Here is a 24,785-nt window from a genome sequence, read left to right as displayed (position 1 = left end):
ACCCTAGGTAGGGCTGCCAGAGTTAGCAAAAATAAAAAACCAAACCACCACCACCGGTAACAAAACCAGGGCACCCAGTTCAATTTGCATTTGAGATAAACAACCAATAATCTTTTAAGTATAATTATATCCCAAATAGTGTGCAGAGAGGGGCATACTTATGTGAATAAATGATTTGGTGTTTATCCCGAGTGCAAGTTGAACAGGGCTTATCAGAAATGCAAATCCTGGGATCTATGGAGTGGGCTATACTTATGCTATCAAGTTTTTCATTGTTTATCCTGAAATGTAAATCAACTGGGTGTCCCGTATTTTATCTGGCAATTCTCATCTAAGGTGACCAACCATCCTGGTTAGCTGGGACTGAGAGGTTTCCTGGGATGTGGGACTTTTAGCACTAACAACAGGAAAGTCCCGGGCGTAGTTGGTCTTTCTAGTTTACCCCCTGTTTTTTGTATCTTTTGATTCACTGTGAAGGGTCCCAGCCTTGGTGGGAGCAAATGAGGCTAAAAGCAGAGCCGTGGGGCAGGGAAGAGTTCTGGGTTCTTCCTATTCATATCCTCCCTGCCACTCCTTGCAGATACGGATGCAGAGAGGGAAGCCCTACAGAGCACCGCCTACCCCGTAGTACAGACCTTGTGCCAGAAGCACGGCCTGATGTCCGAGGTAATTGCCCGACTGCTCCTCACTGCCTGAGGGTCAGGGAACGAGGGTGTGCCACCCGGGCAATCACACGGGCTCTTTGCTTAGAGGGACCCTGTGCCAGCGTTACACCATGGAGGCTTAAAGTCCTCTTAAAAAAGGAGAGCGGAGGGGTCATGGCCAACAGGCACTGCGGTCAGCACAGGTGGCGTGGCAAAGTACTAGGAGTGGCTGCCTTGCAACCCTGCTCCTTGGGCGTCTCACTTTTGTTGTTGTTTTGTCCTGCCTTCCCTGGCTCTCCCTGCACTGGGGCAGCTTCGGGGGGCATCTAAGAGGGCCGTGGGATATCCGGGGTGGGCAGGCAGGTGAGGCGTGCCTTTTTCCTGGGACACTAGTGGTGTACCAGCCGGGCAGTCACCACGGGCCCCAGATAGAGTGCACCGATCCCAGGGCGGGGATGTTGCTGCCTGCACGTTTGCAAGCGGAAACCAACAAACTGTCTTTGGAGTCTCAGCTTCAGGTGATGGTGCCTCCTTGCCATTTACGGCTGTCATCCATCACACCAACGGCCCCCACCAGCATTTATATATTCCTAAGAAAGAAGCGGTGCTGTGATGGGAATTTGACTCTGCCCGCCACTGATCATGAGACATAGTTCAATGGCAGAGACACTAAAAAGGAAAACATAGGTGCTGAGCACCGATGAAACACCCCATGTTCATCCCTTTAGCGTCCACCAGGCGCTGCGTGACTAGCACAGTAAACATCCTCAAGACGCGGTCGGGGAGGCAGTGGCCCAGAGAGTTGAAGGTTCTTGCCCAGAGCTGGTAGCTGACACTTTTTCCTTCTCCCCTTCCTCCTCCAGCCACATCCAGTACTGTAGTCCTTTCACCCCGTGCTGTAGTTTTATTAGGAATTTTATGTCTTTCCCTCTGGGCAAAGGAATTTAGGGAGGCAGGGACCATTCTGAGTCCCATCCCCCTCTCCTCACCCCAGCTTTCTGCGGGGTCAGCTTCACTACTTGAATTGAACCCTTCTGCCTGGCCGGCTTCTGCCTAGCAGGCAAAAATGGACCACAAGCGTGCGGTTGCCAAGGAGACTTTGCCACATCTGATTCTGGCCAAATGAAAACCCTCCTTTGCAAAGAAAGCTCTGCGAACAAGTGTGGACATGTCCTCGTTTAAAAAGGAACAGTTTGAAAATGCCCAAGCTCTTTAAAATTTTTTTAAAAATGTTTTTAAGTAAATTTTTGAGTTCAGAATTCAGATTTACAGGAAAGTTGCCTATGGTACAGAGTTCCCATATGCCCCACACCTACTTCTCCCCCTATATTGTAAACATCTATCATCGGGGCATATTTGTCATAACTAAGAAATGGACTTCGGGACGTTACCATTAAGCAACCTCTGGACTTTATTTGACTGTCACCAGGTCTTCTCTTCGTGTCCCCTCTCTGGTTGAGGACCCCGGCCAGGGAACCCCGTTAACGTTTAGTTGTCACAGTTTCCCACTCTCCTGTGGCTGGGACAGCTCCTTGGTCTTCTCCTTTGTACTCATGACCATCACAGTCTTGGGGGTGACTGCCCAGGTGTCCTGCAGGATGTCTCCAATCTGGGTCTGTCTGATATTTTTCTCATGATTACACTGGGATTATGGGTGTCATTCAAATACTTTTGATCCAGACATCCCTCTTTGAAGAGGGGCTATCAAAAATTACTGAAGAGGGACTTCCCTGGTGGCACAGTGGTTAAGAATCCGCCTGCCAACGCAAGCGACACGGGTTCGATCCCTGGTCCGGGAAGATCCCACATGCCTCAGAGCAACTAAGCCAGTGCGCCACATCTACTGAGCCCGCACGCCACAACTACTGAAGCCCACATGCCCTAGACCTGCGTGCTGCAACTACTGAAGCCTGCAGGCCTAGAGCCCGTGCTCCGCAACAAGAGAAGCTACCTCAGTGAGAAGCCTGCACACCTCATCGAAGAGTAGACCCCACTCTCTGCAACTAGAGAAACAACAAAGACCCAACACAACCAACCAACCAATGAATACATTAATTAATTAATTAATTAAAAAAATTTTTTAAATTACTGAAGAAATTTTACACCTTTATCAAAGGGAATTTTTAAAAAAATCACCCATCCTACCACCTTCCTGACAAACCCACGCTTGTTATTTCCAAGTGGTTGATCTGAGGTGGGGTATTTGGAACACCGAGGCCACCAACCACATGACCACGGAACTCTGCTTGGAGGAGCTTGACTGGCGTCGGAAAACATCCATAGGGCCAGCTTTTGTTGTGAGTCTCTTGGGAGGGATGGATTAGCTCTTACTTCTTATTCCACCACCAGGATATGGCCCCTACTTCTTAGCCAAACCTGTCAGTGGAGGGAAGTGGGTGGCATTTCTGCTATCATACCCAATCTTCGTAGCCTGCCTATGGCAGACATTGCTAATCGATCACAGCACTCATTTTTCTGCGGAGCTAGCTGGGATCCAGACATTAGCAGTCAAGTGGAAGCAGCAGGTGAGCTGGAGAGCAGAGTGTTGAAGCCCAAAGGGATCTTAGAATTTGCTCCGAAACTTCCCCCCGGATTTTTCACCTCATTCACTTTGTCTGGGGAACGTTGAGGTCCTAGAAAACCATAGAGAAGGTGGAAATCTACAGGGTATCGAAAATTTTTTTCTCCAATGTGCCCCATGGTGTTGGGAGCAGACTCTGTGGCCCTATCTGGAGCCTGCCTCGGGGGCAAACTTCCCCCCCTAGGTGAGACCAATCAGGGTCTTCTCTCGTCCCCAACTACCCTCCCTCTGACACCAGAACAACCTCCAGCTCACAATTAATGGTTTGGGTTATGATCAGCAACTGATATTCCAGAGTTTTGATTTATTACATCACCAAGTTTCAGATACACCAAGAACTATGGCATTTTGGCTCATAAATCCTAGAGCAGGGGTCAGCAAACCACAGTCTATGGGGCAAATCCGGCCCCCTACCTGTTTTTGTAAATAAGGCTTTATTGGCACGCGGCCATACCCATTCATCTACATATCGCCCAAGGCTACTTCCCAGCTTCAATGGCAGAGTTCAGTAGTTGCCACATAGACCGTCTGGCCTGCAAAGCTGAAAATATTGGCTATTTGGCCCTTGTTGGAAAAATTTGCCTACCCCTGTCCTAGGAAGTAAAGAGGAAAAAAGTCCTGAAAGTAGCTTTGCCCAATACATCTTAATCACAAAGAAGCTTTGAGCAGCTCCCAAAAAAACCTCTCCTGGAGATAAGAATGTAGGAATTAGGAAAGGGTGGTCCCCACATGAAAGCGGTTTCCTAGGGAAATAAAGACAAATAGATGAGGCCTGTTTGGCCTTAAAACTGCACTGCCCAATGCGGTAGCCATGAACCACATGTGGTGATTTAAATTTAAATTCATTAAAGTCAAGTAGAATTAAAATTTCAGCTCCTCGGTTGCACCAGCCACATTACAGTGGTTCAGCTGTCACTTGTGTCAAGTGGCCACCATATTGGACAGCAAGGACATGAACACTTCCAGCACTTCCAGAAGTTCTAGTGCTGCCTTAGAGATTGTCTCCTTAAAAAAAAAGACTAAGACCTGGCAGCAGATGCGAAAAGCTTTCTTTATTATGTAGCAAGTTTTACCTATACAGTTACCATTGTGTTTCCATTCTTCTGTTCTATACTTTTCTTTGTATGTTGACATCAATTTTTCTTTTTTTTCCCAATCTTATTGAGATATAATTGACATCCGGCACTGTGTAAGTTTAAAGTGTACAGCATAATGACTTGACTTACATGTGTTGTGAAATGATTATTAAATAAGTTCAGTTAACACCCATCCGTTCATATAGATATGAACAAGGAAAATGTTCTTCCCTAGCGATGAGAATGGTTAGGATTTAGTCTCTTAGCAACTTTCAAATATACTCTACAGCAGTGTTACCTACATGCATCATGTTGTACGTTACCTCCCCGGGACATATTTATCTTATAACTGGAAGTCTGAACCACTTTATTTTATTTATTTATTTATTGAAGTATAGTTGATTTACAATGTTGTGTTAGTTTCAGGTGTACAGCAAAGTGATTCAGTTATACATGTATATTCTTTTTCAGATTCTTTTCCCTTACAGGTTATGAAAAAGTGTTGAGCATAGTTTCCTATTTTAATTATTGCTTTAAAATACATCCTAATGTTTGAAAGGCTGTACCATCTGGCTCACGTATCTCCTTCACACATTTTTTTTCCAGTCTTCTAATTTTGCTGATGATTGAGCCTGATGATTGATCATTTTGTTGTGTTTCAAAGAAAAAAATTTTGTAGAGAAAAAAGGGAGATGGGGAGAAAATGAACTCCAGGAAGAATTCGATTTTGCAACCCAATGGCAGGCAGTCAAAAGCACAATGCAGTTTCCAGGTGGCATAGGAGATGGGGGACAGGAGGGAGGGTGATCTCTGAGCTTCCCCCAGGCCCAAACGGCCCAGGGACCTTGCAAATCCTTCCAAAATCTTAGTTATCAGGATAATTAATATTTTAATGCAATGGTTTTTTTTAATATCAAAATTGACCCCCCCCAAATCCATTAGGAACAAAATATCAAATTCTAAAGACAGGATCCACCCTGCACTTTGGAGACCCATGTTCACCTCCCCCCCCCCCAATTTGGCCCTGCTCCCTGGTTGCTACTGGGGACAGTCCTGCCCCCAGGGCCACATCAGAGCATGAGATTTGGGCAGAGCCAAGGGAGGCCTTCATTCTTGTCACAGCTCTATTGCTGGGACAAGCCAGCACCTAGTAATAGGTAAACAAGGCGTTTCCTGTGGCTGTCATAACAAATGAGCACAAATGTGGGGGGCAGGGAGCTTAAAACGACAGAAATTTATTCTCTCATAATCTGGAGGCCAGAAGTCTGAAATCAAGGTATCAGCAGGGTCGCGCTCCTTCCTAGCTTTCTCAGGGCGAATCTTCCTTGTCTTCTCCAGCTTCTGGGGTCTCCAGGTATTCCTTGGCTTGCGGCTGCACCCCACCCCCCCCACCCCCCCCCCCCCAGTCTCTGCCTCTGTTGTCATAGCATCTTCTTCTCCTTTTCTATTAGTGTCAAATCTTCCTCTGCCTGTCTCTTGATAAGGACTCTTGGGATTACATTTCAGGCCCACTTTGATAATCCAGGACAGTCTTCCAGTTTAAGGTCCTTAGATAAATCATGTCGACAGAAAAAAAAATGCACAACCTAAAAGTTGAGAGTTATGTTTTATTTGGTGGACATTCTTAGGACTTCAAGCCTGGGAGACAGCAACTCAAATAACACAGAGAGACTGCTCCAAAGAGGAAAGGGGGAAGCCAGGATATATAGATAGGAGTTTTTGCAACAAAGACCATGTAGTAATAATATCAAAAGATTACTGTTAAAGAAAACTAGATATCTTAAGTTAAGGAATTTATTGCTTTCCTATGTATGGGAAGATGCAAGAGCTTGGGCTCACTGAAATTATTCCTTTGATATGTACCTCAGCTATATGGGGCCAGTATCCTGTGCTTTCTCATCCTGAGTCTCCTCAGGGTGCATCGTTGGGGGTGGCTGCAGTGGCTGACTGCTTGATGGCAGGCATCCTGTTTCCCTCCTGAGTTTCCTCAGGGCTCACCATCAGGGAGGCTGTAATGTGATGGTTCGATGGCTGCAACATCCTTTGTTTACTGGCATGGCAGGCAATGTTGTTTCACTCACGAGCGGAAGAGCAGGAGAAGGATTTATTATGACTTGCAGCTAGTAAGGGGAACACCAGGGACCTTTCCCAAAGCAGTGTCTCCCCGAACAGCAAAACTGGGGATGTTTTAAGCTCAGGGTACATGCATATTCATGAAGGGGCTTGAGCAGAGGAGACTTCAGCATAGAATTGGGGCAAAGGTCCACAGAGTCCAAGTTTTAGTTGATTGAAGTTAGGAGGGTCCACATCATCATTCTACCGTCCACTTGGGTAGGGGGTCTTAGTTCCTGCAGAACTCAAAGATATATTATATGTATATCCCTTGAGGAGGAGCTAGGACTCTTTTTTATCGCTGGACTCTTGTTTCTTGACTGCATTTCCATTATTCCTGCATTCCCTCACTTCCCTTAAGATCATTGATTACTGAGATGTGTTCAAGGACAAGCATTGCAGCCAGGCTTAGATCACAAAATGGCTTAGGCCAAAATGGTTTCTCTTATGTCAAGAAAGCCATTGCTGGTTCTCTTTCTCTGGGGACCCACTAACCTATCTGCTTACTTTAATATAATTATCTCCATGGTACAACCACCAGGACCACTTTAAGGGCTCGGCATGCCTCACCCAGGGTCACAGATCTAAGTGCCCAAGCCAAGATCTGAACCTATACTCCCCACACCCCTCTCTCCTCCAGGCCCTCGTAGGTGACCAGTACAGCCCCCGTCCCGTCCCCTCGCTGCTGATCGAGGAAAAGGAGTGGGAGGCGCTGAAAGCTCAGCTGAGCGCCAGGCCACGTGACCTGGAGCTGGCGGCACGACGCTTCCGGACAGACGAGAACGCCGTGCCCCCCACCTACCTGCTGCAGACCCTGAGCAGCGGGGAGGCCCGTGGGCCCGAGGAGGCCACCCTGACCTCTGCACTGCGCTCTGGAGCCCGGGATGCCCGCAGGCTGGGCCTCATCACCCAGGAGAAGCGGCACCGCTACCACCGGTCAGGTGAGGCTGCCGGGACTCCCCTTGCGGGTCCCCAGGAAACATCCACCCATTTAAAATCCACATCACTTTTTGTCCAAACGCCACAGTCTGCATTTCTATAAATGCCAAACCAACCTAGCTCCCGGAGCCCTAGTTCTGAGAAAGATTATTTTTCTGAGCCAAGAGAGTTAAGTCAAGTCCTGGTTAATTTCAGTCTCTTAGGATTCTTCTCTCCTCCCCTGGCTGCTTTCCTTTTCCCAGGCAGGCTCCTGGCTTTGGGGGACGTGTACTACGATGACCCCATCCCCGTTTGCCTGGGACTGAGCCACTCCCACGATGCTGGACTTTTAGGGCCAAACCCAGGACAGTTCCAGGAAAACTGGAAGAGTGGGTCACCCTGTGTTAGTCGAGAGCCGGCCCCTGCTAAGGAGTCGTCCTTCATCAATGCACCTGCCTCTGAGGTGAAAACTGAGGCAGAGGAAGAAGGAGTCTCTTTTGCCCAAGCGGGAGAATAGGGATTCCCCCCTGTGACTGTAAGTCCACCACCCAGCTCCCAGCTGGTCCCTTACCTCTCACCCCTGGCCTTGTCCTCTGCCCTTTCCATCCTCCACACTGGCTACCAGAAAGATTTTTCTAAAAATGCAGTGTGATCAAGCCATTGCCCCACTGCAGGCTGTCAGCAAGAGATAGGTTCTTCTTATTACTTATGAGTTAGTAATGTCAGCTTATGGATTATTAGTATGCCAATTTACATCACCCAAACTATTAAATATATGAATTTATATCACCCACGCTATTAAGTGTATGAATTTACATCACCCACAATATTAAATATATGAATTTATATCACCCACACTATTGAATGTATGAATTTATATCACCCACACTATTAAGTGTATGAATTTATATTACCCACACTATTAAGTATATGAATTTATATTACCCACAGTATTAAATATATGAATTTATATTACCCACACTATGAAATATATGTATTTATATTACCTACACTATTAAATACATGAATTTCTATTATCCACACTATCAAATATATGAATTTATATTATCAAAAATATTAAATATATGAATTTATATTACCCACATTATAAAATATATGAATTCATTTTATCAACATATTAAATATATTGATTTAGTTAAAGATATTGAATGTAGTGATATTTATTAATAGTATTTTAATTTTATTAAAATATATGATTATTATCGATTATATATATACATTCTAGTAAAGACATACCAATTTTTAAAATTTTTATTTCAGGATAATTTTAGATGAACAAAAAAATTACAACATTATAAAGCTACAAAGACAGTGTAGAGTTCCCGAATGCTCTTCACCCGGCTTCCCGTAATGCTAACATCTTACGTGACCGAGGTACATTTGCCAGAACTCAGAAATGAACATCGGTATTTAATATTGGTGCATGACTAGTAACTAGACTCCAGACTTTATTTGGATTTCCTCAGTTCTCCCATCAATATCTTTCTGTCCCAGGATCCCACATTGTATTTAGTCCTTTGTCTCCTTAGGCTACTCTGATCTGTAACAGTTTTTCATGACCTTGTTTTTCATGACCTTGACCGATTTGAGGAGTACTGGCCAGGTCTTTTGTAGAATGTCCCTCAATCTGGGCTTGGCTGGTATTTTCTCATGATTAAATTGGGATTATAGGTTTTGGGGAGGAAGACTGCAGAGGTAAAGTTCCCTCCCCATCCCATCGCATCAGGGGTACCTGAGGCCTACTTGACATCACAGGTGATCCTAACCTTGACCCTTTGGTCAAGGCTAGTAATGACATACCAATTTTTTTTTGTTTTGTCCCCACTGTGCGGCATGCGGAACTTCCCCGACCAGGGATCGAACCCATGCCCCCTGCATTGGAAGCACAGAGTCTTAACCACTGTACCACCGGGGAAGTCCTGACATATCAATTTTGAATACACTTTTATATGGATAATAATGTTAAGGCTACTGTTTCTTGTGCACTTACCATGTTGCTATTGCTTGCTCTATGACACGAAGCCAAGTGAGCTAATTGCTCTCATAGAGATGTCTGACATCAGGACCGTAATCGGCGTCTGGGGCCAAGTATGGGATGGGCCTGGATTTACATCTCAGCCCTGCCCCTTTCCAGCCGTATTGACTTTTGGCAGCTTGGACTCTCTTTTCCTCATCTGTAAAATGGAACTAGTCAGAGGTAGTACCTAATGGAGTCATTATAGGGATCTAAAGGGTCTTGGCCCGGCCGCGATCTCATTCAACAATGAGATCTCTATGCAATCATGTCAAACCTCGCCCATTAAGAAGTCCCACTTGAAAGAACAAATAGAAACTCCTTGGCATCAGCAGAAAGCGCAAACCATTGTGGAGTTCAGGGGCACGTCATGGACGGCATCTTCAGAGCATATTATTTTCCAGGCACCTTGCTCAACTTTCTTTTTTTTTTTTTAAATTTTTATCTTGAAATAGACATTCATAGGAAATTGCCAGAAGAAAAAAAAAAAAAAAAAAAAAAAAAGGAGGAAGAGGTATCCTTTACTCATTTTCCCCCAAAGGTAACATCTTGCAAAACTAGAGTGCAATATTATTATACAACCAGGAAGTGGATATTGTTACAATCCAGAGAGAGCACACTTGTACAGACACCATTTGTGTGTGTGAGTGTGTGTGTGTGTGTATGTTTGTCTCGCCCATTTCCTTCTCTGCAATTTTCTCACCTGTGTAGCTTCAAGTAACCACCGTGGTCAATACACAGGACTGTTCCCTCACTGCCAGGATCCCCCCGCTGTCCCTTTAGAGCAGCATTCACCGCTCCCCACAAACCCCAGCACTGGTAAACATTAACCCATCTCCATCTCATTTATTTTGTTATTTCAACCGTATCATAGAAGATAAGATCACAGACTGTAAACTTTTGAGTTTAGTTTTGTTCCTTCAGCATAAGGTGCTCAGCTTTTCACAAGCATTATTTCATAGAAAATCCTCACAACAGCCCCTTCAAGGTTGGACTAATACACCCATGTTACAAGGGAGGAAACAGGGACTCAGAGAGGTGCAGTGATTTGCCTAAGGTCACACAGCCTGCTGGTGGCAGAACAGATGGTCTTGGATTGGTTCATGCCAAAATGTGTCCAAGAAGGATCCCGTTTGGGGACTGTTAGTTGCCTTCATCTCTGACCTTCACTCATGGGGCTGAGGGGCATGTGAGGTCAGTCCAAGGAGGACTTTTGAGTGGTTCTTGTCTTTGGCTCTGAGACTGAGTCCTGTCTCCAAGGGCCTGACTCGCTCAGCTAGAGAGCTGGGATCCTCTGCTGAGCCCAGGGAGGCTTCAAAAATAACTCCTCAAGTCTGACTGCTATTTCAAAACAATGGCCTCCAGGGAGAAGTCAGTGTGAGCTCTTGGCTCTGGAAAATACAGGTCCTCAGGGCAGCTGCTGCATGCATGCTGCAGGGTCAGCAAACCATGGCCCAAGGGCAAAACCTGGCCCACTGCTTGTTTTTGTAAATAAAGTTTTATTGGAACACACTGGAGGGCATTCATTTGCATGTTGTCTGTGGTTATGCCAGGTGACTCTGGAACACATTAAGCTTGAGAACCAATGTTTCCATCCCCAGAATGTGTCTCCCAAGTGTTCCCATTCGAGCCAACTGATGACATAATGCTGACCACACTCACTTCCCATCTCCTCCACTTTTGCAGTCATCGAGGGGGAAATAGAACGGGGCCTGCTGAGCTCAACAGACGGGGACCAGGGGGCGACCGTCTTCCTGAGAGATATCCAAGACCTCAACAAACACATCCTGGAGGTCTGTGCCCTCAAGATGGTGGACCAGCTTGCAGCCGGTTGCCTGGACACAGACGCCCAGAACCTTCTCAGCAGCCTCCAGGAGCACATCGCTGACATGCAGCCCGGAGTTCTCAAGGCCCACCACCTGGCATGGAGCCGAGACCTGATGGACCCCCCAAACAAGGCTCACGGCCGGTACCCGAAGGAGCTGGGGGAGCAGTCTGTGGCCAGGGCTAACCATCAGGTCCTCGAGTGCCTCCAGAAACTGGAGGCAGGCAGGCAGGAGTTGGCATGGCTCTATCAGGAGATCTGCCACCACCTGGGGCTCAGTGCCGAGGCCCCCCGGACCTTCTGTGGGTGCCAGGAGCTCCTAACCCAGCTGGGGCAACGGCTCCAGCAGAGCGACGGCCACCCCCACCCACCCCTGGTGCTTTTTGGACCCCCGGGCATCGGAAAGACTGCTCTGATGTGCAAGCTGGCTGAGCAAATGCCAGGGCTGCTTGGCCACAAGACAGTGACCGTTCTGCGGCTTCTGGGGACGTCACAGATGAGCTCCGACGCCCGAGGCCTGCGCCAGAGCATCTGCTTCCAGGTGTGCCTGGCCTACGGGCTACCCCTGCCCCCTGCCCAGGTCTTGGAGGCCCACACCAGGGTGGTCCAGTTTTTCCACACCCTCCCCCACACCGTCTCCTGCCAAAACTTTGAGTCCCTCGTGATCCTGCTGGATTCAGTGGATGAGGTAGACTCTGTCCACCGTGCTCGGAGGGTCCCCCGGCTGCCTCCCAAGTGCCCCCCAAGGGTCCACCTCATCCTCTCGGTCTGCTCAGGACAGCGGGGGGGGGGTGGGGTTTAGACACCATGCGGCAGGTGCTCACGGACCCAGGTGCTTACTGGGAGGTGAAACCCCTCTCTGGAAACCAAGGGCAAGAGATGGTTCAGCTCCTGCTGGCCGCCTCGAGGAGGACACTCAGCCTGATGCAGAGGGACCTGCTCTGGGCCAGCCTCCCGGAGTGTGGGCACCTGGGGCGGCTGAGGCTGGCCTTCGAGGAGGCCCGGAAATGGGCCTCCACTGCTAAGGAAGTGATGCACCAGCTGTGTGCCCGCCTGGAGCAGACACATGGGCAGCTCCTGGTGGCCCGAGTGCTGGGCTACATTGTGTCTTCCCGGTGAGTCTCTGTTGTTTGCACTCTTTTTTGAATTGAGATAGAACACATGCATTCTTCTCCAAGGGCAGCCATAACAAAATCACAAACTGGGGGGCTCAGAACAATGGAAATCTATTCTCTCGTGGTTCTGGAGGCCAGAGTCAGAAATCAAGGTGTCAGCTGAACCACACTGCCTCCGGAGGCCCTAAAGGAGAATCCATTCTAGGCCTTTTTCTTAGTTTCTGGTGTTGCTGGCAACCCTCAACATTCCTTGGCTTGTAGAAGCATCACTCCAATCTCCACCTCCGACCATCTTGTGGTCTTCTCCCTGTGTGTCTCTCTGTCTGAATTTCCCTCTTCTTGGAAAGACATCACTCATTGGATTAGGGCCCACTTGCATCCAGTATTGTTACCGACCAGGGTTCTTGGCCTTCTTAATCAACAGAAATTGATAAGAGGCCAGAAAAGAAATTCAGGCAAGGCTTTATTGGGGCCCCTGATGCAGCAGAGGGGAGGGAGAACAGGTAACAGTTTCCCCTGCTTGCTCGCTCCCTGAGGGGGGAGTGAGCTGGTTCCTTATATAGGGTGAGGGTAGGGGCAGGTCCAGGGGTCGAGCCAGAGGGGTGGCTTAGGTTGTTTGCCCACCACTCTGGTAGGGTTGTGTGCAGGGGGCATGCACAGTACCCTGCTTTTGCTCCCAGCTCTTCAGAAGTGGCAGCTGGGTTTTTGGTCTTTTTGTATCTTGTTGTCCATAATTTTCCCAACTGTGCATGCACGCAGTTCTTTTTAGTCCCTTATAGTTTCTTTGTATTTTGTTGCTGGAAGAGACATTTGTCCAGGTGCAAGCACTGCAGCAAAGGGTCCCAGGTCCCAGGTCCCAGCCTGTCTCTGTATGACCTCATCTTAACTTGACTACTTCCCCAAAGACTGGTTTCAAACAAGGTCACATTCACAGGTTCCCCATGGATACGAATTTTGGGGAACACTATTCAACCCAGTCCAATTCGTATCATAATTTTCACTCTTTTAAAGTGTATAGTTCAGCAGCATTTAGTACATTCACAGTGTTATGCAACCACTATCCATCTCCAGAACAATTCCTCACCCCACAAGGAGACCCCATCCCCATCAGCAGTAACTCCCCTTCCCCGACCTCCAGCCCCTGGCAACCACTAATCTGTCTCTATGCATTTGTCTAGAGTATTTCTTCAGCAAACATTTTACTTAGAGATACTTTCAAATTATAGACTAGAGGAAGAACGCCCATAGTGCAAAAATAGTGCCAAGAACTCCCATAGAGCAGAATTTTTCAGCCTTGGTGCTATTGACATTTGGGGCTAGATCATCCTTTGCAGTGTGTAGGGCCATCCTGTGTACTGTAGGATGTTGAACAGTATCCCTGGCCTCTACCCACTAGATGCTGGTAGTATCCCCCAGCTGGGACGACCAAAAGTGTCTCAGGACATTGCCAAGTGTCCCTTGAAGGCAGGATAGGTCCTCGTTGAGAAATACTGCCATACTCCTTCCCCCCACAATCACCAATTTGCCATATTAGCTTTCTCTTTCTTTATTTCTTTCCATTTTTCTATCTATCTATCAACTATCTATCTATCTATCTATCTATCTATCTATCTATCTATCTATCTATCTATCATCTATCTATCCATTCATCTTTCTGTCTCTGTCTATCCACACACACACCCACAAACAAAATTTTTCCCTGAACCATTTGAGAATTCATTACAGGCATCATTCCTCTTCACCCTTAAATACATCACATATATCCTAAGAACAAGGGCAATCAGAACCCCACATCACCACAAGACAATTTTAAAACTCAGGAAATGTATCATAAATGCAATAATATTATTTAATACACAGTTTATACTCAAAATTTACCAATTGTCTCAAAAATGTCCTTTATAGCTGTCCCCTCCCCTTGCCCCCATCCCAGGATCCAATCCAGGATAACGTGTTGCATTTAGCTGTCAAGTTTCTTTGGCCTCCTTTAATCTGGAATGTTCCACTCTCTGTCTTTGTCCTTTTGAAGAGTACAGACCAGCTGTTCTGTAGCTCAGCACTCCTTAACCCTCAATGGGTATATGTATCTCAGGTCTTGTTTTTGAATAAAGACTCTGATTCAGCGGGTCTGGGATCTTGTGTTTCTCCCAAGCTCCCTGGCGACGTTTGATGCTACTGGTCCAGGGAACACACCTGGGGGTGGAGGGGAGTCGGTACACTGTCATCTGGGTTGATCTCATGTCTCCTCATGATGACATTCAGGTTAAACTTGGATGATATTCGATCCTTCTTGGGCATTTTTTTCCTACCGCAAATTTGCAACATACCCCCTTGTGATTAATAAGCAATGTGTGCGGATACCTCAGAAAAATCTTTTTGAAGCAAACTTCTCTGAAGAATTGAACACAAGCATGGGTCTACAGTTAATTCCAGTCTTTGTAGCATGGGAATCGACAAAAAGCAATAGGAAAACCCAATTCCAATGTGTTTATAGAGTTTAAGGAATGAAGGTTTCAATGCAGTTGCTGAACAAACTCCGATCAACCAGGGTCATGATGGTCAGAGATGCCAGGTGTGGATGGTGAGTCAGAAATAATGAGCAGGAGAGAGGTGTGTGCTCTTCACAGGCACCCAGCATCCCATGGGAGGGTGGGACGGAGGCCAATTAGCAGGCACACCGAGCAACAAAGCTTTACCTTAATGCAAACAGCCATCAGGAGACACTCATGCCCATCATTAGAAATGCTGGACAATGCACCTTTCCTCTTCTCAGCTTGGGGGGCAGTTTTCTCTTTTGGACCTTTGTCTTTTGCCACAAATCAAGGTGGCAGCGACCAGCCCAGTAAGTGGGCTTTTTATTTGTTTGTTTATTTGCCAGGAACAGAAATCCACTCACACTATCACATTAGAAATAAGAGCTTTATGCCATGGCCATGGGAGAAACTCAAGGGATGCAGGGCTACCCCATAGCCAACTCCAGGGAGGGGTAGCCCAGGTTTCATGTTGTACCCCAGATTTTGTGATTGATGCCCACAGCATGGAGGCCTGGCCTGGACTCTACAAGAGCACAGAGACAGACCAGGGAATGTTCCAGAATAAAAGGGTGGGCCATCAGACCAACCTGATGAAGTCTACATGGAAGGTGGGGTTGTCATGGGAACCAGAAAGCCACAGAATCAGGGAAGTTTCTCATCCCCTCTCCCTCTGGGTCCTCTCTGCACATTGGCTTCTGTTCTAGACTCTTCCTTTCTCCTCTGTAAGTGTAGATTCCCTGCCACAGCTTCTGTTGGTATCATGGGCTCCCATTTTGGAGAACTGGTGCCATCATACTGGCTCTTTCTTGAGTCCTGGTTGCAAAATCTAGGGAGCTAGACATCAATTGGCCTTCTTGGCCCCATGTCTGGTCCAGTTAGTAAAGCTGGGGGCCTCCTGGGGTGGAGGACCACCCTCCTTCAGTGCCTGGTAGGGGAGGTGGTCTTTGGAGGGTGACTCTAGGGGAGGTGATTTTGGTATGTCCTGTTGCATGAAAATATGTTATGTTTACACACAGAGTTGACCTAGAGTGATGGTTGAGAGCCTGGCTCTCAGAGCAGATCTGAGTACTTCTGGGCCAGTGGTTCTTACCTAGGGAGATTCTGTGCCCCCCCCCCCCAGGTGGACACTTAACAATGGAGACATTTTGGTTGTCATGACTGGGGGATGGGGTGCTACTGGGGTCTAGTGGATGGAAACCAGGGATGCTGCCCAACACCCTATAGTTCACAGGACCCTTCCCCCACCAGAGGCTCATGGTGCCCCAATTGTCAGTAGTGCTGAGGGTGCGAAACCCTGGCTTAGCATGAAAGATACTGTCTGGCTAGCTCTCTATCCAGCTACCATAATACCTATCTATCCATCCATTCATCTATTTATCTACCTCATCTATCTATAATCTATCATATCTATCTATCTATAATCTATCATATTCATCTGTCCATCCATACATGCATCTATGTACACCTATCTATAAGCTATCATATATCTATCTATCTATCTATCTATCTATCTATCTATCTATCTATCTGTCTGTCTATCTATCTATCTATCTATCTATCATGCTGGTGACACCTAGTGGGTGGAGGCCAGAGATGCTGCTAAACATCTTACAAAGTACAGGACAATCCCCACAACAAAGAACGATCCAACCCTTAGTGTCAACAGTGGGAGGCCGAGAAATGCTGTGTTAGGCATGCATTGTGGGCTTTCCGAGCCCCCTCTGTACAGAGGGGTAGCTGGGAGAGTGTCTGTTCTGTATGGCTGCTGGAAGGAATAACAAGATCATGCTTGCCAAGGGACATCACTGGCCAAGATCCCTCAGCCAGGATCAAACACAGGGCTGTGTGACCTCACACACAGAGTTTGGTCTGCAGTGCAGGCAAGGCAGGTCCCATGTTGGGGGGCAGATGAGGTCTTGGGTCCACATTGTCAAAGGGATGTCTTTGGGGATGGAGGAGGGCTCTTAACCTAGTGGTTCAGCTGTCTGTGGGCACATTCCCCAGTCCTTCCAGCACCGTCCAATAGAATGTTGGTGATGAGGGCAATGCTCTGTATCTCATTGTCCAATGTGGTAACTACAAGCTGCAGTGGCAGTTGACCACTTGAAAGGCAGCTTATGCAATCCAGAAACTGGATTTTTATTTCTATTAATTGTTAACTTTAAATGCCCATGTGTGGCTGGTGACTACTACATTGGACATCATAGCTCTAGACTTGAGACACAAAATCTTCAAGAGCAGGGATGGAATTGAATTCCTCTTCCCCTGGCCATTCAGGGACATGAATACACAAACCTCAGTTTCCCCATCTGACAAATGGAGGAAGGCTTTCTACTCTGCCTCCCTTCAGCTGAGTTTGGAGACTCAGCTGCAAACTTGGATGAGGAGGTGCAAAGAGGTACAGGTCCTAATATTGAGCTGAGCAGGTTTAGGGAGGACAAGAAAATGGCACCGGCCCAGGATTGTTCACAGATCTTCACCTGCTCTTACGTCCCTTTGGAGTCTCCTTCCCCCTATTGTAGACTCCTGCTATTGAAGCCTAGACAGACGAGGTTGAGGCATGCCCCCAGGCAGGGGGTTGTCAGTGTTGAGCACAGATGGTATGACATATGATCTCACTTATGTGAAATGTCCAGAATTGTCAAATCCACAAAAAGTAGATTAGTGGTTGCCAGTGGCTAAGAGGGGGCAGGTGTCGCAAACATGGTGGTACCTCATGACTGTGTCTAGCAAAGTCTCTTGCCCCCAAACCTGCTCCAACAGAGGATTCCCCATTCTTTTTTTTTTAATTTTTAAATTTAAATTTATTATTTATTTATCTTTTTTGCTGCACTGGGTCTTCGTTGCTGCCCGCGGACTTTTCTCTTGTTGCGGCGAGAAAGGGCTACTCTTTGTTGCATTGAGCAGGCTTCTCATTGTGGTGGCTTCTCTTCTTGCACAACATGGGCTCTAGGTGCACGGGGTTCAGTAGTTGTGGCTCATGGGCTCAGTAGTTGTGGCTCACGGGCCTAGTTGCTCCGCGGCATGTGGGATCTTCCCAGACCAGGGCTCGAACCCGTGTCCCCTGCATTGGCAGGCAGATTCTCAACCACTGCGCCACCAGGGAAGCCCCCCTGTTCCTTTTTTAAAATAGAAGTATAGTTAATTTACAATTTTGTGTTAGTTTCAAGTATACAGCAAAGTGATTCAGTTATATATATATATATGTATATATATATATTCTTTTTCAGATCCTTTTCCATTATGGGTTATTATTAGGTGTAATTCCCTGTGCTATACAGTAACTCCATATTGTTTATCAAATGTTCCTCTTTAAAGTAAATATCTTTAAGGAATAAAAGTAAGATGGGCCGATTGAGAGATAAATAATAGGTAACAAATAGTGGTCAGCTAAGCCAGCAAGCATCTGGAAGGTGGTTTAGGGTGGTCTGGCATTGGGGAACCGCCTCCTAGAAGGCCAGTGACCACCTCTGAGCTCGCCCAGTGTCCCCTCTCTGCAGACAGCTGGCCGAGGTGGTCCGAGAGCGTTACCTGTCCTGGCCCGAGAAAGCCAAGGGTCATGGAGTCTTGGCCGACTTCTTCTCAGGGACCTGGAGCCAAGGGACTAAGAAACTCATCACCCTGCCACTTGTGGGGAAACCCCTGAACCTGGACCGCAAGGTGAGGTGCCCAGGGCCCCCTGCTCCCCACTTGGAGCCTCCAAGCTGCTGCACCTGCAAAGCAGGGACCACACGCCTCCTTCTATCCATCATTTCCACCCCAAACTCCCTCCTGACCGCCTTCTCTTCTCTACCCATGGAGGGTTAGATGTCACCTCCGCCGCTGAGCATTATTTGGAGGGTGGCGAGCAGCAGATGAGGACTATGCAACCCTCCTGCCCAACTTTCCAGAGGAGAAAACACAATCACAACATTCAGAAGCATATCCCCAAAGTCATGGCGTCCCAGAATTTTAATTCCCTATGCTTCGATTCCTCCTGGGACACACCAGTTTCCTCCCTGTTTTGTGTGTGTGTGTGTGTGTGTGTGTGTGTGTGTGTGTGTGTGTGTGTGTGTATGCGGGGGTGGGGTGGGGTGGGATTTGACGTTTTCCTTTGTGAATTCCCTGGAACAATCCAATTTCCAGTTATTGGTACCCCCAAAGCATTGCTCATTTTAAAAATAACACTTATTTTGTTTTCCACTTAGGACAGTAGTGTGTAATTGTTGGAGAACACAGAGAGGATCAAACAGTAAAATAAAACTGCCTACAATTCCCCCTTTTGGGAAGATCTGCTCCTATACTCCCTCCCCCAGGCCACTCACTATTCACACATTTCTTTCCAGTCTTTCTTTTGTTCCAGGGAGCTCTAAGACTTGGGGTCCTTAGCTTGCAAGTCACTACCTCTTTTTTTTTTTTTTTGCCTCTCAAACACCCTCAAGGCTCAGCTCAAATGCCTCTTCCTTCAGGAAATCTTCCGTGATTTCCTTCCTTCTTGATTACTTGTTTTGTTTGGTTTTTTTTTTTGGCTGTGCCTCGAGGCTTGTGGGATCTTAGTTCCCAGACCAGGGATCAAACCCATGTCCCCTGCAGTGGACGCTCAGAGTCCTAACCACTGGACTGCCAGCGAAGTCCCTTGATTACTTGTTCTTTACTCCATGCTCTCTTTACTCTGAGGCAGAACTCAGACTTTTCAAAAGAAACTTTTAGTTTCAAAATCATTTTAGATTTCCAGACAAGTTGTCACGAGTATACAGAGAGTTCCCGTGGACACTTCTTTTAAATTCCCCTGTTGTTAACATCTTGCATAACTGTAGCACAGTGATTTCAACTAGGAGATACACTTTTAAGTAGTGGTTGTAGTTTGATTTTTCTTTTTTCTTTGTCTCCCCTCCTGGACAGGGGAGGCCAGAGGCTGGGCCAGGCCTGATTCTTTCTCGATGCTTCCCTTTGTCCTCTCCGGTAACTCACAGATCCTCTCCCGTACCTCACAGATCCTCTCCCGTGGACCCAGAACCCCTGCAGGCTCAGCCACATCCTCTCTTTGGGATGTGGTTTGACGCCCTTCCTGGTCTCCTAGCCTCAGGATCTCCTGCTCCAGTCCGTCCTCCATGGTCAGATGCTTCTGACCATCCAATGTGATCATGCTTCTCCTCTAACACCTCTCATGGCTCCCCAGTGCCCTCTGCCTCCAGTCCAACCTCCTCAGTGCCTTTGTGATCTACTCTCTACAACCTCCCTAGCCTCAGTCCCTGCCATGATCCCCCACTCTGTCTTATAATTCAGCCCTTCCCAAACTCTTGTCCTGCTCTCTCCCACCTCTCGGCCTTTGCACATGGCAGTCCCTCGCTATGAAGTGCCAATGGTTCCGACACACTTCACCAGATAGGCTTCTATTTATCCTGTGAGACCAAGTTTCAATGCCCCTTGGATCCTGAGCCCCAAGCCCCTCCTCTCCCAGCCCAGCCTGTGGGTGGAGGATGGTGTGGGCCATCTCTGTCTGCAATTGTGTCCCCATCCCCACACCCTCCAGCATCACCTGGTGCCTTGCCTGGCCCATGTTTGTGGAGTGAATGAATGAGCTTGTGTCGTAGTGGCCTGGCTGCCAGCCCCCTCCTCCTCTGCAGGTGGCCCCTCAGCCCCTGTGGTTCTCAGACACGGTTGCAAACCTGCGGAAGCTGAAGGAGTTACCCTACCACCTGGTCCACTCAGGCCGCATCGAGGAGCTGAAGCAGGACGTGCTGGGTAAGGACCAGACCCAACTCGGAGGGGGTTGAGCAGGTCCCCAACCCTCTGCGGTGCGCTCACCTTCCAGAGCCTGACAAGGGGGAAGGGGGAAGGGGGAAGTTCAAAATCCTTGGCTCCTTTTAAGGCACTGGTTCTCATCAGGGGCGGTTCTGCGCCACCATCCCCTGCCCCCCCGAGGGGACACTAGGTGATGTCTGGAGATATTTTGGTTGTCACGAATGGGGGAGGCATGCTGCTGGCATCTAGGGCTAGTTGATAGTGCAAAGGTCAAGAAACTGCCTTAGAATGAGAGAGACCCTGTCTATCTATCTGTCAATCTATCATCTACCATCTCTATCTCTATTTATCTACCATATATAGTTGTCTGTTTATCTATCTATCCTCTATCTACCTATCTATCTATCTATCTATCACCTACCTATCCACATCTATCTATAATCTATCATATCTATCATCTCTTCCTCTCTCTCTCTATATATATAAATATAAAATCTCATCTGTCATATCTATCTCTCTACCATCTGTATCTATCATCCTTATATCCATCCATCTAAATGTATCATAATTATCTACTTACCTACCTATAATTTCTATCTCTCTATCTGCCATCTATATCTATCATCTTTATATCTATCCATCCATCTCTCTATCAATCTTTTATCTCTATCTCTATTTATCTACCATCTATGTCTGCCTATCTATCCATCCATCATCTATCTTTCTATCTATCTCTCCACCCATCCATCCATTCATTCATCCATCCATTTATTCATTCCTATGATTCTCAACCAGAGGTGATTCTGCTTCCCAAGGGACACTTGTCAATGTTTATATTTTTGATTATTGTGACTGCAGAGGAGTTACTGGCATCTAGTGGATGGAGACCAGCGACACTGCTCTATACACCCTACATGACGGCCCCACCACAGGGTATGACCCGGCCCCAAATGTCAGCATGGCTGAGAGTGAGAGCCCTTGGGAGAAATGGGGAGGTGAGAACCCACCTCCCAGGATGAGCTGGAAGGAGACGCATGCTCCCCACAGCACCGCCTCTTCTCCCCAGAGGCAGCATGAACTGGATTTCCTGCCGGGGCATCTCCGGGGGCATTGAGGGTCTGTTGGATGACTTTGACCTGTGCGCCCCTCAGGTGGACTGTCCTGAGGTCAGCCTGGTCCGGGAAGCCCTTCAGCTGTGCCGCCGGGCAGTGGAGCTCCGAGGCATGGGTGAGTCGGGCTGACCGGGCTGGGTCGGGGGGAGGGGTGGTCCACTTTGCACTGACTTCTAGAAACCCACTCTCCTCACCGAGCCGCCAGATGGATTTGCATTAGCTCATACACCTTTCCTGTCTACAGCTGAGGGGTTTCTCCCAGCTCCAGCTTCTAGAACTTTGAAATGAACCTGGGAGAGCTTAGGAGTGAAAACTACCAAGGCAGAGCTGATCCCCTCACCAGGACGGCCCAACATCTTATTCTATTTTTTTTAATTAGTTATTTGTTTTTATTTATTTTTTGGCCATGCCGCGCGGCTTGTGGGATCTTAGCTGCCCAATCAGGGATCAAACCTGGGCCCTCGGCAGTAAGGGCATGGAGTCCTAACCACTGGAATGCCAGGGAATTCCCCCAGCATCTTATTCTGGAAAGGGCCACATAGGAGATATTTCAGGCAAAATCGAGGAAATTATGTTGACACTTAATATAACAAGAGATAAAACATGTTCCCACAGATTTTTTTATTGATGAAATTCAAAATAGAATGATAATAACTGAGCATGACTTTTTAAAAATATTTATTTGGTTGCACTGGGTCTTAGTTGCAGCACGCAAGCTCCTTAGTTGTGGCATGCATGCGGGATCTAGTTCCCTGACCAGGGATCAAACCTGGGCCCCCTTCATTGGGAGCGCAGAGTCTTAACCACTGCACCACCAAGGAAGTCCTGAGCACAACTTTTTTGTAAGTCAGTTCCACTCACGAGAAAGACGAGGGGAACTCTTGTTCAGGGGGATAACATTTTGCTCAGTTGGGGTTCAAAGGTGGTATTTCCTGTCATCCCACTAATTACAAACATTGATCCAAAAACATTAATGTATTTTACAAGAACCATTCTTAGCTCTCAGGACAAATCGTTCAGCTGGATTTGGCCCACACTCTGCCCTAGAACTTTAAGAATCTCTGAATCCTCAGTTGATACTCTGTCCAGGATGGTGTTTCGTTTGTTTGCATTTTTTAAAATTGTGGCAGAATACACATAACATAAAATTAACCATTTTAATTGTACAGTTCAGCGACATTAAGTACATTCACACTGTTGTGTAACCATCACCACCATCCATCTCCAGAACTTGATCATCTTTTCAAACTGAAACTCTGTCCCCATTAAACACTCACTCCCCCTCCCCCCTCCCCCAGCCCCTGGCACCCACCCTTCTACTTCTGTCTCTATGAATTTGACCACTCCAGGCACCTCATATAAGTGGAATCATGCAGTATTTGTCCTTTTTGTGTCTGGCTTATTTCTCTTAACATAATATCCTCAAGGTTCATCCATGTTGTAGCATGTGTTAGAATATCTTTCCCTTTTAAGGTTGAATAACATTCCATTGTGTGGAAGAACCACATTTTGCTCAACCATTCATCCATCAATGGACACTTGGTTTGTCTTTACCTTTTGGCAATTGTGAGTTGCTGCTGTGAATATGGGTGTACAAGTATCTTTTCGAGACCTTGCTTTCAATTCTTCTGGATATATACCCAGGTGTAGAATTGCTCAATCATCTGATAATTCTGTGTTTAATTTTTGAGGAACTGCCAGGCCATTTTCCACAGTGGCTGGACCGTTTCACATTCCCACCAACAGTGCATAAAAGTTCTAGTTTCTCTGCATCTTCTCCAACACTTGTTATTTTCTGATTAAAAAAATATATAGCCGTCCTAATGAGTGTGAAGTGACCAGGATGGTTTTTTATCATATATTTCCAAGCTGGTTCTTTTTTTTTTTCGCCACACCACGTGGCTTGTGGTATCTTAGTTCCCCGACCAGGGATACCTGGGCCCCAGCAGTGAAGCTTGGAGTCCTAACCACTGGACTGCCAGGGAATTCCCATCCCAGCTGGTTTTGATTTGAGGGTTTTTACAGGGGGTTTTATAAAGGTCTTAATTCCTATATCCCTTCCGTGGCTTGCTCAGACCTGACAACTGTTGCTTGTCCGAGAAGCCTGTCTGGCCACCACTGACGCTGGACACCCCTGGCCACCACACCCCTGCATATTTCATCATTGCATGTCGTTTCCATCTATCTTAACTCTTAGTTATTATTTTTGCTGGCTTTCTTTTGCATCATCTGTCTGCCTCTGCTCCCTGCCAAATGTCCACCGCTACTACATGGACCAGTCCAAGAGTACGGATTTTGAGTCCCACCATACTGATTCAAATCTGGGCTCTGCCACTTACTGGCAGTGTGACCTTGCAAGCCCCTAACTACCCCCACCCCTCCCCCATCCTCACTCCTGCCTTGCAGCCTTCAGTTTTCCCATCTGCAAAATGGGGATGTTGGTCGACCCTCCCACCTAGGGCTGCTGGGAAAGTTTTGCTAGTGAATTCATGCAGAGCCTGTCCCCATGGCGCCATCCGAGGATCCCGTTATAGTCATGTGACAGCACCAATGTTTTGACGTGAACGGCCTTGGAGAAGCCATTTCTGTCCCGAGCCTCTGCTTCCCTCATCAGCAAAATGTGGGATAGAACTAAAGTGTGTCTAGGATCCCACCCAAGTGGGAGATACTGGTGCCCATGATCAGTTACACCTTTCTCCTACATTCACGCTCGCCAGCAGTTTTAAACATAGAAGGGAGTGATTTCCCAGGAAAACAGCCTTGGGCTTACATGCCCAGTTTAAGGGAAGATTTAAAAGCCCCAATCACAGTATGTTCTTTGCAGTGTTTCTTGATTGACAACCTGTGGCTGCCCAGAACAAGGAGGAGGTGTAGGAATGAACGTCCCCACCAGATGGCGCAGCTGAGCAACCATGCGCTCTCACCACCTTCCAGTACTGTACAGCCAGCTCCTGAAAGCCCGTTGGTATTCCCTATTTCTCCCATTGCCCCAGGCTCCACAGTTAGGATGCTCCAACAACAGGGACAAAGTGAACTGTCTACCTTCAATGTCCCTGGTCTTCACTTGGCATTGGAATCAAACTTTGGGGGTCAGATCCCTGCCTCTTAC

At 47.3% G+C, this 24,785-nt stretch overlaps 1 protein-coding gene across 1 annotated transcript in view; it reads left to right on the top strand.

The window, feature by feature from the left end:
- Positions 1-586: 586 nt before the first annotated feature.
- The window catches only part of NWD1 (NACHT and WD repeat domain containing 1), a 66,485-nt gene continuing 42,286 nt past the window's right edge, over positions 587-24,785 (top strand). Inside the window, 9 exon segments of the mRNA XM_068534966.1 lie at positions 587-620; positions 623-660; positions 2,819-2,941; positions 7,054-7,354; positions 11,053-11,984; positions 11,987-12,306; positions 18,341-18,500; positions 20,447-20,564; positions 21,633-21,791. Of these exon segments, the coding sequence (XP_068391067.1) occupies positions 587-620; positions 623-660; positions 2,819-2,941; positions 7,054-7,354; positions 11,053-11,984; positions 11,987-12,306; positions 18,341-18,500; positions 20,447-20,564; positions 21,633-21,791 (2,185 nt within the window).

Source organism: Eschrichtius robustus, chromosome 2, assembly GCF_028021215.1.
Source record: "Eschrichtius robustus isolate mEscRob2 chromosome 2, mEscRob2.pri, whole genome shotgun sequence".
NCBI classification, from domain to species: Eukaryota; Metazoa; Chordata; class Mammalia; order Artiodactyla; family Eschrichtiidae; genus Eschrichtius; species Eschrichtius robustus.
Note: the sequence above shows the minus strand (reverse complement) of the source record. Positions and strands in the feature narration are given on the sequence as shown.